We start from the raw sequence: 14,352 nt of genomic DNA, 5'->3' as shown, positions 1-14,352 counted from the left end.
CTTTAGTACAGGATCAGGAATCTGGTTCCATCAGTCACGAGCCCGACCGCGGCCCAACAGACACAGACCAGTGGCTGAGAGCCAGAGGGGCTGGAGCGATTGAACAGGGAGCAGGAATAGAGCAGGGAGACTTCCAGGAAGGCAGAAATAAACACGGCTGAGGTCACATTGAAGGCTGGAAGAGCTCCAGACCTGGATCCTCCTCATAAGTGGATCAGAGGGACGGTCTGAGATCACAGCGAGATTTCACTGACATGTCAAAGCAGCAGGATGGGTTCAGTAACGGACCGGATCCTTCGGGTCCAGCATCAGCTCTGAGGATGAGCCGCGACGTCATCTCTGACTGACTCTAATGCGGCCTGTCTTCTCATGGGACCGGCACCATTCCTCACAGACAGCCGGCCCGTGGGCCTGTCAGCACCGCGCTCACTGTTGGAACCAGGAGGGTTCCTCATGTTTTGCTGATCTTATGCTCGTAGTTATTTGAATAGGTCAGTGTCCCACACGTGTAACATCCTCCGCACTCTTTGAGCATCCACAAACAAGGAGCTGACGGGTCTCCTGCAGACGGACTGCAGACGGGAGCCACGCGCTCACGTCTGCATCTCTTCACGTGGAGCAGCTGGAGCTGAAGTAGCCGAGCTTCTGGCTGGAGACGCCCTCATCAACATTCCACTGACTTTCTGCTCAGCCGTTAGGAGTCCGTCATCGTTCAGCAGCTGCTGATGGGTGGCGTGAAGATGGGTTCCTCGCTTTGCATGCTGGGATGCTGGTGGCGCGCCATGTGGCCTCCTACGCGTCCCAGGAGCGGTCGGTGTGTCTGCGTGAGGGTTTGAGTCCAACAGTCAGCAGCGTTTCAATCATCAACAGAGTGTTATTGCCTTTGGTTCAGCTCAGATCACCTCCTTTAGTTCCACTTTCATTGTGTTGTTGTCGCCCAGTTAATAATTAGAACCAGGTACAAAGGTCTTCCTGAGATCAGGACGTGTCAATGGCTGTAATCACAGACTCCATCAGCTCCATTTCTCTGCTGCTGATAACGAAAACCCCTAGATGCCAAACTTGCTCCTCTACACACGCTGACGCTTTAGGGTCGTGTGCAGAACTCCGGCGAGGACCCGTCGGGCCTGAGGCCACAGGTCCAGCAGTGAAGTCGTGCTTTGTTTACCTGGAGCTGATTCAGAGTCCACAGGCGCCCGGTCCTGGTGCTGACCGGCGCAGCCAGACCCAGTCAGCGGCATGAATGAGTCAGAACCAGCGTTGACATGATAAAACTCCCTCGGATAGATCCTGTCTGTCTCATTCCTGTCACAGACGCTGTGGTGTAACACACAGGCTGCTCTGAGGCCTTCACCGAGGTCTCAGAGGTTTGTGTCATGTGCTGTATTTTCTGAATGACTCTCACTTTCTCTCCACAGGATTCAAGATGCTGAAGTGCGTCTTCCCTTTCATGTCACTTCTTTTTTTATTCCCCCTCTGCTGCTCCCCTGGGTCATTCCATGGGAAAAGAAACTTTTCCTGCAGTCCTGAGAGGAATCCAGCTATTTTAGGAAGTGGCGTCATTGTGCTGAGCTGCGGCCCACAGACTCTCCCTTGTTTCCATCATCCACTTTTCCTTTTTTCCCCCTCTTTACTTGTTGCACTGAGACGTAGTGCTGCAGGCTTCCTGCTCTGAAACCCTCGTGTTGTACAGATGCAGGAGGGAACATAGAGCTGCGCGTCTTGTCCTCGTGCCGGCAGCAGACAGAGCAGAACCAAGGCGGACCAGCCGCACAACCTGCTGCGAGAACGTCAGCGAGGTTCGGGCGTCACACGGCTGCTGCGTGACATTGCAGCGCCGCTTCCCGTCGCTGTCCCCTTCAGGCGCGAGTCACGAGAGGATGAAGGAGGGAGAGGACGCGTCCAGAGCCACAGGTATTCATCTGGGACCGGATGAAAGGAAACACGGGGACGTTTGCGTGGAAATGGCTCGTGACTGCATTCTCAGCCTCATGTGACTGTAAACACGCTGCGTGGCCGTGTTTGCAACTATGGCACCGTAAACAAGTCGTCTGATAACCTTGAGCTCGTGCCACCGCAGGTTCGTTACGCGCGACACGTGCGCTCATTTAAAGTCTCCAAATGCCGACGTTTTCCTCTGTGCCCGCTTTCTGCGTGTCTGTGTGTAAATGTGTGAATCGGACTCACCCTGAGCATATGTGCGTGCATGTGTTTGTTTCCCTCAGTGAGAGCGTGCACGCACGTCAGCGCGGGGAGGGCGAAGCCTGCTTAAAATGCAGTGAATGTGACAGTCGAGCTCCAGTCCAGACTACAGCGGCGCGTGGTCGGGAAAGGTGAGCACGAACATGGCACCGGCGGCTCACCCGCAGACGTGACGCCCACGCGCAGACAAACAGATCAGCACGCGCAGCGGCGCTCAGCTGGGTCCCAAGTACGCGCGCGCGAGGCGGAGGGGCAACAGAGAGGACTCCGGCGCGAGGAGCGTCGCCCTTGTCTGGGGGGGAAAGATGACAGTGGTGCCCGGGGAGAACCTGGATGAGACTGTGGCACTCGCCGCGCTGTCAGCCCAGGATGTGTACGACCCGGAGCGCGCCGAGAGCCAGGAGTGCTGCGAGCGCGTGGTCATTAACATCTCCGGGCTGCGCTTCGAGACGCAGCTGAAGACGCTCGCGCAGTTCCCCTCCACTCTGCTGGGGGACCCGCGCAAGAGGATGCGCTTCTTCGACCCGCTGAGGAACGAGTACTTCTTCGATAGGAACCGACCCAGCTTCGATGCCATCCTCTACTACTACCAGTCCGGGGGCAGGCTGCGGAGACCCGTCAACGTGCCAGTGGACATTTTCATGGAGGAGATTAAATTTTACGAACTGGGAGAGGAGGTGATTGAGAATTTCAAAGAGGACGAGGGCTTCATCAAGGAGGAAGAGCGCCCGTTGCCGGAGAACGAGTTCCAGCGGCAGGTTTGGCTCCTGTTCGAGTACCCGGAGAGCTCGGGACCCGCCAGGGGCATCGCCATCGTGTCCGTGCTGGTTATTCTCATCTCCATTGTGATTTTCTGCTTGGAGACTTTGCCCGAGTTCCGAGAAGAAGCCCGGACGTTCGACGAGCAGCTGGCGGTGAACGCGACCGCGCGCGCCAAGAAGCCGAACCCGTTCACGGACCCGTTCTTCATCGTGGAGACGCTGTGCATCATCTGGTTCTCGTTCGAGCTGCTGGTCCGGTTCCTCGCCTGCCCGAGCAAGCCCGCGTTCTTCAAGAACATCATGAACACCATCGACATCGTGGCCATCATGCCCTACTTCATCACGCTGGGGCTGGAGTTGGCGGAGCACCAGGGCAACGGGCAGCAGGCCATGTCCCTGGCCATCCTCCGGGTCATCCGCCTGGTCCGGGTCTTCAGGATCTTCAAACTCTCCAGACACTCCAAGGGGCTGCAGATCCTCGGGAAGACCCTGCAGGCGAGCATGCGGGAGCTGGGTCTGCTGATTTTCTTCCTCTTCATCGGCGTCATCCTCTTCTCCAGCGCCGTCTACTTCGCAGAGACCGACGACCCGGAATCTGGGTTCAACAGCATCCCGGACGCGTTCTGGTGGGCCGTGGTGTCCATGACCACGGTGGGCTACGGGGACATGTGTCCGGTCACCATCGGGGGGAAGATCGTGGGCTCCCTGTGCGCCATCGCCGGGGTGTTGACCATCGCGCTGCCGGTGCCCGTCATTGTCTCCAACTTCAACTACTTCTACCACCGGGAGACGGAGCACGAGGAGCAGTTCCAGTACACGCACGTGACCTGCGGCCAGCAGCAGCCGCCGTCGTTCGGGGACTTCAAGAGGAGCGACAGCAAACCGTCCCTGACCAAGTCCGACTACCTGGACAGCGACGACGCGGACTCCATCAAATACACCAACTGCAGCCCGCACAAAACCTACACCGGGAAACTCACCGACGTATGAGCACGAGCGACGCGCTGAGAGTCACTCCCAACATCCCGCTCTGCTGCGGCTGAGACTGGGGAGCTCCTCATTCCTCCATCCAGGAATCATCTCCATCGCCACACTGGATGCGTCCTGGGTCTTCCACGCTTAGACGTGATCAGCCTATAATTGTAGCACTTTATTGTTTCTAATATAACTCTTAGGGGTTCTCTTAGTAAATACGTAAGTTATTGCCCTACTGATGCAGGTTTACGTTTACATCAGCCCGACACAGGACCAACTTCATCTACATTTACAGACTGAGGCACGTGGCGCCTGTTGTTATTGTGCTCCCACTCACGCGCACCTGTTATTTCACCCTGACGAAATTTCCACCAGGGTGCATGCAACTCGGTGGTGGATCAGGTCACGCGCAGCAGGATGGAAGCATAATTTTTCCAGAAATGTAAGGACTTGGATTCCAGGTGTGCCTGAATTCAGAGTAGGCTTCCACGCAGAGACTTCAGGATCCGTGATCCTCCACAGCAGCGTCAGTGAAACCAGGTGTCGCTTTTTATGATCCAACAGCGCCCCCGTGTGGAGCAACAGAGACGCTGCTTCTCTCTGGTGGATGCAGTTTCTATAGCAACCTTCCAGACTTTTCTGTATTGTCTGCCACAGGAATAAAAGGAGGCAGGCTGACAGTGAAGAGAGGAGGCTCTGTGAGGACAGAACCACCATGCCGCGGAAGCCTCCATGTTGTTTGGTTTCACCAAAGCCAGGGACTGAGCTGTCACAGAGAAACTCACCTATGACCATCTGTTATTACAGGCTTCAGCAACAAAGACCTGAAACTAAAGACAGTTTCTTATTTGGCGTATAAAATACTAAAACTTTGTCAGAAGCAAAACAGGGAAAAACCGATGAGCGTGTCTGGTTACTACATCCTACATTCAGGCCTTTGAATCAGTTAATCCCAAACTAAAATATGTACAGCTTCTTAAATTGGACCAATTTCAGCAGAAATTACAGTTACAGTTTACTTAAATGAAGCAATATGACTGAAAGCGCCCAAACCATGTGCACCTGGATTAGTACAAATGCCACTTAAATCATCATGACTCTAAAATCCAAACCTAAGCCCTGTGACCTTTAGATTAACTTTGAATGCCACTAATTAAGCAGATTATCATGTTTAACTCCAGGCTGTCAGGTAGAGATGCTTTCTTTTAACACTGGGTTGACACAGGTCTACTCTAAAACGTCAGACATGTAGAGTCAAATGAGGATTTATACATCTGACTGTGAACCTGCTGACGACATCTGCTCGATGTGAGGCTCCATGACCAGCTCTGTGCTGCAGCACCTCCCTCATCTGGACTCACACCTGATGGAGAGAGGAGTTTGACAAGGAACTGACTAAAACTGTCCACAGTCACGACTGACACGTCCATCCGTTGGATCATTACCCGATTGTTACCTTGGAGACGGCCGGATGAGTCTTCAGCTCAGAAGACCGCTAAATCCAGCTCCAGTGTCACGGTCCAAACTGAGGTGAGTCCACCTGAGCCACACTTAAATAACAGGGTTTTTATGAAATGGGAAATTCATTTATTCCTTGATTTTAAACTGGGCTCGAGTTGTGATTAAAAAAATGTCAAGCAACACAAATGAACTAAACTCTCTGTTTACATCTACACGCAGCACTGAAATCCCCGTAACCTTGTGTTTAGTTTAGAGGAGATGCTCTTCTGTCGTGTGCAGTGCTGTCGTCGGCCTGCAGGTGGCGCCAGCCGCTGTAAGGACACCGCGTGTGTTGGCTCAGGCTTCCTCCCAGCTGCACAGGGATAAAAGATGCTGACGCAGGGATGGTCAGGTTGTAGAGCAGCAGGGAGGGAATGTGTGGATCCAGTGAGGTGGTGCAGGTCTCCATCACCAGGAGGACGATGCCCTGCTCACCGCTGCACAGACTGAGTCACCTCAGGGTCTGTGCACAAATCCAACCTGAAGGACTTTGCCTTGTTGTGTTGCAGCCTTGACTTTGCTCAGACCAGGTGTCTCCGCTCTGTGGGACACAGGGAAGGATGTGATGTGCTTATTCCATGTCAGTATCATGATGTGGCAGCATCTGCATGTACGAGTGTGAGGCTTGAGAGCTAACTGCTAACAAACACGTCTGTCCTGGACGGTAAGGACATGTGTGAGGTCACGTTTAGAGCGAGTCGTGTGTTACATAACCTGATGTCCCCCTGGGACGGATCATGGTCAGGGTCCCATCCTACCCCCAACACAAGGTAAACAGGTTTCCCCTTGGATGACACTGCTGCTGCTGACGGGGAAGCTATTGTTAGCATCTTTGTGGCTGCTGTCCTGAGTCTCCCGTGATCCGGCCCACCAGCAGCCCCCCGGTCCCCCCACCTCCTCCTGTTTCCACTGCATGAAAGACAAACAGGCACAGACGTAAAGACGGGGTCCATCTGAACCTCCAACTTAACGTCTATCATGAGCCTGAGGCTCCCAATGGTGCTAATAGTGTGGGAGCCCCAGGGGCGGTGACCAGGTCAGACTCTGGGAGCCTGGACCGTGATCTGCTGAGGCCTCCATCATGGGAGGAGACAGACAGAGAGAACCAGGCTTTACCACTAGTGAGTTAAGTTCACATGAAGTGACCTGAAGTTTGGTTCTGGCACTCGCTCCTCACATGGTCTGTGACAGAACCATCACAGAGGGATTAACGCAGCCTCGCTGGCTGACACGGATCAGCTCAGCTCTGTCTCATGAGAACTGAAGGAGCTCATTAACGGCTGTCAGCCGCTGGTTTCAGGTGTTGGAGGCCGAGCTAAAGTAAAGCTGACAGACATCTGACCTCTGGGCCTCTGCATCGATTCTGCTGTAGCTCTTTGGCCTTTTGTATTGTTGACGTCTGGATCGGGTCTGGTCCAGCTGAGGAGTAAAGCCGGAGGTAACCTGAGGATGAATATAAGACGCAACGTAAGTGGCTGAACCCAGCGTTCCTGTCTGAGCAGCCCCATGTAGACGCCAGCAGACCTCAGCCATGCTGATTACTACTTGTCAGGCTCTGGACACCGCACACGAGACTATTTTTAACGGCTGCTACATGGAAAACGCGCGGCCACAGCTGATCCGAGTGCGCCGGACACCGGCTTACTGAGCGCAGCTGGTCGGCTGCTTGTTTACGGCCCGGCTCACCGGCTGCGTGCTCACATTCACGGGTCTGTGGCCACTGTTCACGCTGGTACAGGTGACTGGACTGACGTGTTATTTTAATGCATCGAGTGCAGGATTATTAGTCTGCGATGCAGTAAATGAAGACACATCGGACCCGTCCAGTGTGTGACCGGGCCTCCTGTACCTGTGAACTTAGACTGTGCTCTGTTTTCCAGGGAAGACCTGCTCAGCTCATCCCTTCACTGAAGCCAACTCTGGATATAAACTCTGCTTCCATCACAGGAGCAGGTCCGGACCGGACTCGCAGGTACCACCAACATTACTTGAATCCTGGCTCCACATATTGTTGATGTTCTTCGGACGACTGCTGTGAAGAGACTCGTGCGTCCTGTCTGTTCATTACGTAATCCAACCAAACCATGCGCTGCAAGCTTGGGACGTGGAGCATGTGAGCAGAGGAGCGAGCCGTGTGTGGACAGCCAGCCCACCCGACATCAGGCTCATTCACACCATCCTGGTCTGGAGTCTGTTCTGAAGCTCTATTTTTTACCCTATCATATGTTTTCTATGCAGAGGAACAGGCCGGCCTTGCAGATTATTTTGTAGGTTTTTAACATTTTTATTAATGGCTTCTTTCTTTTCATATTTGCCTTGGTGCACGAAGCAGCGTGGGCGGCTCCGACCAGAACAAAGATGTCCGCCAACAGGTCTTCTGTGTCACTGTCTGAATGTCTGAGCAGGAAAACATCTGAGTGTCTCTGCTTGTGTTTGGGTTGTGGATCACAATGCTGTAATACGTTCTGTCAGTAGCATCTACCTCAGCGTCCGCTCATAAACCACAGGACATGTGGGATCCGTCCATTATCTGCCATCAGTTATTAATGCGTCTCTGTCTGGTGCCGTGTAATAAAGCAAACGTTAAGTGCACAACGTCCTAAAGAAGAAATCACCAACGTGGAGGAGCTGGAGTCACGGCGCATCCACCATCAGCATTCAGGATGTGGCTCCATATTCACCAGGCACCGCATGGTTTCATCCACATCCATGAAGCCTTCAAACGTCCGGGGCCTCGTCTCCACGACGTCACAGCAGCAGAGACGTTTCAACAAACACTAAGCTACCGGCTGTAATTGTGCTTAGCTCACATTGAATCTGTCGTTTCTGTGACACAGGCTCCAATGAGCTGATTAATGTCCTGCTTACTGTATGTGCACTAATTAGCATCAATGTTAATGAAGCCCTGATGTCTGGTCAGCGTTCATCTCCACTATCAGACGTGTCGTCCTCATAAGTGAAAAAAAGCAATAGTGTGAGTCGATGCAGTTTAATGTTTCATTTGTTATTTAAAACAAAAAGAGTTTCGGACGAAGCGGATCACGTCTGACGTCCTCCTGTTTTGTGACATGAACATCTTTATGATGATTAGAATGGACAACAGAACGGCTGCAGTAGATGAGTGACGAGGGCTCAGGGCGGATCCCAGGACCTCACATTAAATCTACATAAAGCGTTTGGACGCTTTCAGCTAAAACTGTAACATCTGAAGATTTAAATCTGTGAAATCTGTGTCATGAAAACAGCAAAACGCTACTAAAACTGTTAGTGAGGTTTGTTCCCCTCGAGGACGGCCGGTAATGATTTATCACGCTGATCATCTTCAGTGATGAGTTTAAGCTGTTACGGCTCTGATCTCTGATGATCACTTGAATCCATTATGGGCTGGCGCATCGCAGCTACAGGTGGATGATGTGTTGACCCGCTTTAAACCTCATGTCTATGCACAGAGGAGCTGAGTGTTTAACAGGAAGTGAGCAGGCGGGCGGCACACGGACCCCACTTTAAACGCGTCACTCACAGAATTACAGTTCTTCGTCAACAAGCAATAATTCATGAAGCTCCGTGACCTGTGACTCTTCATCCGCGTGCGTCATGCGTTGACAGTGCCTTAATGCATCCTACATCAGCACGGGACGTAAGAGGAGTGAACAAACGAATGTAGTGACCATTTTTAGTCTTCCTGCTCCGTGTCGGACTGACGTCTCCCCGCAAGCTCAGAGCAGCTGTAAACCAGAACCTGTCTCTGTGTTGCTTCTGGGCTGATCTTCACGTTAAATCAAACCACCGTGGGTTCCTGTGGTTACTCTGACGGTCTCCTGTCTCACTGTGTTTTACGTATCGCAGCCTGTTCTCCAGCGTGGGTCAGTGTGTGTTAGAACACAATCCAACTCCAGAGTCTTCTATGCACTGAAGTCAGAAGATCCACCACCAATGGAGCCAGGCTCTCTGTCCATCTGCATCTTACTCCTTAGGACCTTGGTGATGTTTCATCCTCTGATGAAGCCACTGGACCTAAAATGGTCCTGGCCGTAACATTTGATCTAAAAACAGAACTTGATATGAAGTTCCCATTCATTTGTTTGATATTTAAAAAGTAAGCACATGGTGAAGGTCCGTGTTTCCTCTTAAACTGTTCTGTGTGAGGAGTGTAGTTAGACATAGAGCGTCCTTAGACAACTAGCGCACAAGTGTAACTAATGAAATGTGTCTCCATGTGTTCCAGCTAAATGTGTGTCTCAGTGTGCTTCCTGCTTCTGCCAACAGCTGATGCGTCTGTGAAGCTCAACGTGTGTCCTCAGTGTTGGAAACCTCAAACCCTAGCTCAGATTGGTGTGTGTCCTCGTGTGGCAGGTAGAGCTCCAGTCTCAGGCTGGGGACGTATATACTGGATATGCACAACATAGTCGTGACTGAGTTTAATGTGGCCTTTCTTTCCTCCTTAACGTTGTAAATGATTTGTACCATATGACGTAATGTATATTAAAGTGACAAGGCTTTATGTTTCTACCACTTCTGTTTAATAAAGAAATGAGCTGTGCCGTACGGCGTGTGGCCTCGTACTGCATTCTCGGCGTGTTTGCAGACAGTCCACTGTCCGGCTCCAGCCATCAGGCCTCATTCAAAAGTAATGACTCCACAGATCCATTACATAAGCAACATGCTCCACAGGGACTCGGCCCAGGCTGCAAATGGAAAGCAGACCTCTAGCTTCAGCCCATTAGCCCTGAACTGCTGAATCAGCAGCTCTTGCAAACTTGGAGGAGTCACTGTGGCAGCGGCTCGTTGGGTCGACGGGAGGCATCGTCCTCCTGCGCGGACACCACATGTCCCACAAGCTTAGCGTGTCCCCGCAGCGCCATTTCACCAACGTGTGAGGGAATAAAAGGCCGTCTGACAGACAAGGCCACTTTACTTTTGTGTTTCTGCAGCTCAGGTCTACTTTCCATTAATTATGAATGATTCCAAGCAGTTTCACTTTTTCGCTGCTGTGTGGCGAGTCATGACAACAGCTGACAGCTGTGAAGGTTCGGGTCCACTCATGGTCCCAGGTTTGACTGATCCATGTGACCGTTGTGAATCAGTGCAGCTCCGTGTGTGAGACAGGAAATCAGGAGCATCATCCTTATCATGGATGACCAGAGAAGCTTCCGAGCAGAAAGACATCACCGAGCTGCTGCTAAACAGGCTAAATCTTAATGGGCTCCACCTTGTGAGGACAAAACACTACTGTCATTGAAATTGGCTGTGGCTCAGCTACAGTAGCCGTCACTACGTCCTGAGCCTTGGGCCAAAAGGAGTGAACCAGATGGTGGATGTATGGGGATGTCAGGGGATCAGCAAAATTAATGGATCTCATCCGCTTGGACCCGGGAATCTCCACACTAACCCCCAGTGAACTGGACCTGGCGATGACACCTCGCTGGAGGTGGACGGTGGGAGCAGCAGGACCCGTGTTGCGGTGCAGCCGTCTGACCCGGGGAAAAACCCAGAACGACACCTGAAGCAGAGCGACTGCGTGCGAGCATCGGAGCGGGAGGCCGTAACGCCACTAATCTGTGCCACACACAGGCCATTACGCTGCTTTCCCGCGCTCACAAAGTTCTCTCATCTCTCAAATCTCAACTGGGATTAGCCCGTAATCCAAGGACATTCCCGTCCATTTGAAGACCACTCGTCATTAATCTGGGCCACTGCTGGAGTCATCAGCCACATCGGCCCTGTGATCACCCTCATTTGCTCTTTTCGCCGCGCTTCAGTGCCGATCCACGTCTGCACGTACTAAAAACAACACGCTCAGTTCACACGTCTGACATACAGCCTGCAAAATGCTCCATATCATATGGACTCAATATGTTCTAGGGACTCTGCACAGAAGCAAAACGAATATGTTAAATCATTACACGACACCATTAATAGATTTGGATTTGAACTGATCCGCTATTGTTCCTGAACACGCCTGTGATTTTCTGCAGGCTGTTGGAAGAGGCAAGGTCAAGTCTTATCGTAACACACAGTGTGGGCATGTTTTCCTTCTGATCATTTTTGGGCCATACCATTTGAACGGAGCCCCAGGGAGGAGCGGGGAGGAAGAGCGTGGCAGCACGTCCGCGTCCTCAGAGCCACACACGCACCCAGACGCCAGCGCCTCATATCCTGCGCTGCCTTAATTGCATGAGCTGTCAAGCAGTGATGGGTAAACTGCAGCGTTTTCTCATTTCGCCTGCACCACTAACCCCCCATCTGGATGTTAAATGGTGCAGACTGGCACGACCCTCAGCAAAAATAGACTGCAGAATCCCCTCAAAGAACGAGGAGCCGTCTAAAAATAGCTCACACACGGGCGCTGCATGCAGGGATTCCCTGAAGGTCGCTGCTGGTTCCTCGCATTCATTCTGGAGCAAGTGTAACATTAAGTTGCTCCATCACTATGAGAAAACCTCATAGTGGTGTCACACGCCGCTACAGGATGCGACGGTGGTCTCCTCCAGCTGCGTGGGAGTCGGCGCCCCACTCACACCTGGCTCCCAGAGACAGGACTAGTTTGAGGATGCACACACGTCAGGCACAGCAGACAAAGAACTAGGTTCATATCATCACAGCTCTGAACTGAATGAATGTGGGCCTCCAGCAAAAATGACAAACTGATTATTCACCCCCCGCTGACCATCAACTGTCTATTTCATGGTAGCTGGAGCGTCCGGAGGTGCGGACCAGGACGGATGTTGGGCCGTGCTCCACTCCCATCTGTCTCCACCGGCCCACTGTTGGACATGACGTCAGTGTTTCTGCAGCACTTATTTCACAGTCCCTCCATCCTCTGATCGCGTTCCCCTCCTCCCATCTGTCACCTCCCTCTCTTCTCTCCCATGACGCGACTCTAATAATAGCTCCCTGAAGTTGGGCCCCAGCAGCCCCCAAGGGCCGAGCGCTGGTCTTGAAGGGCACTGCATGAATTGGCCACGCTCTCTTCCCTGCGTGCTATAGGAGCTATAAATAGAAGAGGAGGACGAGGGGTGTGCACAGGCATTATATAAGCACCCGTGTGTTTATGAATGGATGGGGTTGGTTGGTACATTCATAACTCCAGCTGCTGCTTAGAACAAACTCCTCCCATGTGAAAATGTGAATTTTCTATGAATATGCAAATGTTTCCTTCCCGTTATTAGATCACTCAGCGCTTCCTCAATGAGCTGGAAGGTTCAGAATCCGACATCCAACGGATTCAGAAAGAGACTAAGGGGTCAGAGAAAATGCTCCGGTGGAAAATAAAACAGATTTATATTTGATGTGTGAAGAGGATGGGGAGAGTGCTATGCTAGGATGACACTTAATGGATAAATTGCCCTGATTCCCACACGAGGCCGGGCTGGCAGGGCTGCGCGTCGCCATGGGGGATGCAGGAAGCACAGACGCTCTCCTCCACGGCCCATCGCACACACACCAGAGGACGAGGCTCCGACGAGGAGGCGAGGAGGTGCACAGGCTCCACTCGTGCACGCGAAGGGCCGACGCCACTGTTCGGCCTCAGACGCCTGCTTCTTCTAAAACCTCCGTGACCCTCACACTGGATCCACACAAACGGCCGCTTCCTCCATCCAGTCACGTGAGCTGAGCGGAAGGAGCTTCCTCTATAAACCTTGGCTGCATAAAGCCGCCCCGCAGGTTGTGTTGCATTGTCACATGTGCAAACAGCCCCCAGTGTTGTTTCAACCTGGAACCAATGTCTGCGTGAACAAGGTCAATGAGGGAGCTAATCCTCCTGTGTCCTCACCAGTCCCAGCGTCCCAGCAGAGGAAAGCGAGGCTCCCAGGAGCTTAGCGACCGCAGGCATCGGCTGCCGATTGGCCGAGCAGCGCACGGAGCAAAGGCGTGAGAGCGTTCCCAAAGTTCAAGAGCACATTAAAGTTTCCACTTGCTGTGAATAGGGAGTTTAGGTGCGGCGCCATCTTCAGTTTCAGCGTTGGGGAAGCTGCGGCTGTAACCCGACTCCTGGCTGCTTATAGCAGCAGCAGCAGCGGCAGCAGCGGCTCCGCAATTATCAGCTAACGTGAGGTGAAACGCTGCGGAGGCAGCGCCGGGCAAGGTCACCGGAGCCGCACCTGTGCACCGGCGTCGATGTGTGAATATGTGGCTCTGCAGCGTGGCGGCATGTCGTCTGACTCAGGCCTCGGCTCATGTTCTCTGGAGAACTTGTTCTCATGCTTCCATTCACTGCGCCTGTGACGTCCAGCAGCTCGGCTGAGCGTGACCTGCAGCCTGTGTTCATGGCTGCAGTTCAGAGGTTGATCATCTGCTGCTTCTATACAACCAGTAAAGATTGTTTGTTCTATAAAACGGAAGAGCAACAATTCACACCAAGATATTTAGTTACAATCACTAAAGCCACGAACGTCTTGGGTGACAGTAGGGTTTGGACCGCAGCCAGTCTCATGCCGGCTTCGTGTGCCACAGCAGATTACTGGAAACACGCCACCGGCTGCAGCTCCCTGATTATTTCATAACGCTGGAATGTTTTCTGACTAAATTTAGTTTTCAGGAATTCACCACTACATGTAGTCGACATTTGTTCAAGCAGCCGTGCGACAGAAACTCCGCCAGCTGTCAGACAGTTACAGTGACAAACTAACACTGGAACTACAAATATAGTTCAGTCGCTCCACACCAGAGGCTCTCACAAGGACAAGCTCTTGTCTTTGAAGTTGGGAAGTTTCCCGACTCTAATATCCCTTCACTTTTTAAAGTGTTAATTATGAATTGATCTTGATAAAACATTAGCAAATTAAGCCCATGTTAGATAGATGGTGGTCACAGTGTGTTTCTATATATAACTCGTTTTGTCTCAGAGGTCAGAGGTCAGGTTAGGTACCAGACCACTCAGCCTTCTTTGAATTATACCGCTCTAACTCTCCAG

The 14,352-nt window shown here is 52.2% G+C and overlaps 1 protein-coding gene across 1 annotated transcript; it reads left to right on the top strand.

Moving 5' to 3' along the window:
• Positions 1 to 1,371: 1,371 nt before the first annotated feature.
• On the top strand, positions 1,372 to 9,983 carry LOC114862523 (shaker-related potassium channel tsha2-like). The gene is made up of 3 exons (XM_029162937.3): positions 1,372 to 2,080; positions 2,226 to 5,468; positions 7,319 to 9,983. The coding sequence occupies exon 2, from the start codon at positions 2,508 to 2,510 to the stop codon at positions 3,951 to 3,953; it is 1,446 nt and encodes a 481-aa protein (XP_029018770.1). The 5' UTR covers positions 1,372 to 2,080; positions 2,226 to 2,507; the 3' UTR covers positions 3,954 to 5,468; positions 7,319 to 9,983.
• Positions 9,984 to 14,352: the final 4,369 nt, after the last annotated feature.

Source organism: Betta splendens, chromosome 9, assembly GCF_900634795.4.
Source record: "Betta splendens chromosome 9, fBetSpl5.4, whole genome shotgun sequence".
In the NCBI taxonomy this organism is placed as follows: Eukaryota; Metazoa; Chordata; class Actinopteri; order Anabantiformes; family Osphronemidae; genus Betta; species Betta splendens.
The sequence above is the reverse complement of the archived record's forward strand: the minus strand, read 5'-3'. Positions and strand labels throughout refer to the sequence as shown.

Excerpts from the sequence above, each read along its gene's own strand:
- LOC114862523 (XM_029162937.3), top strand. The coding sequence starts at position 2,508 with ATGACAGTGGTGCCCGGGGAGAACCTGGATGAGACTGTGGCACTCGCC.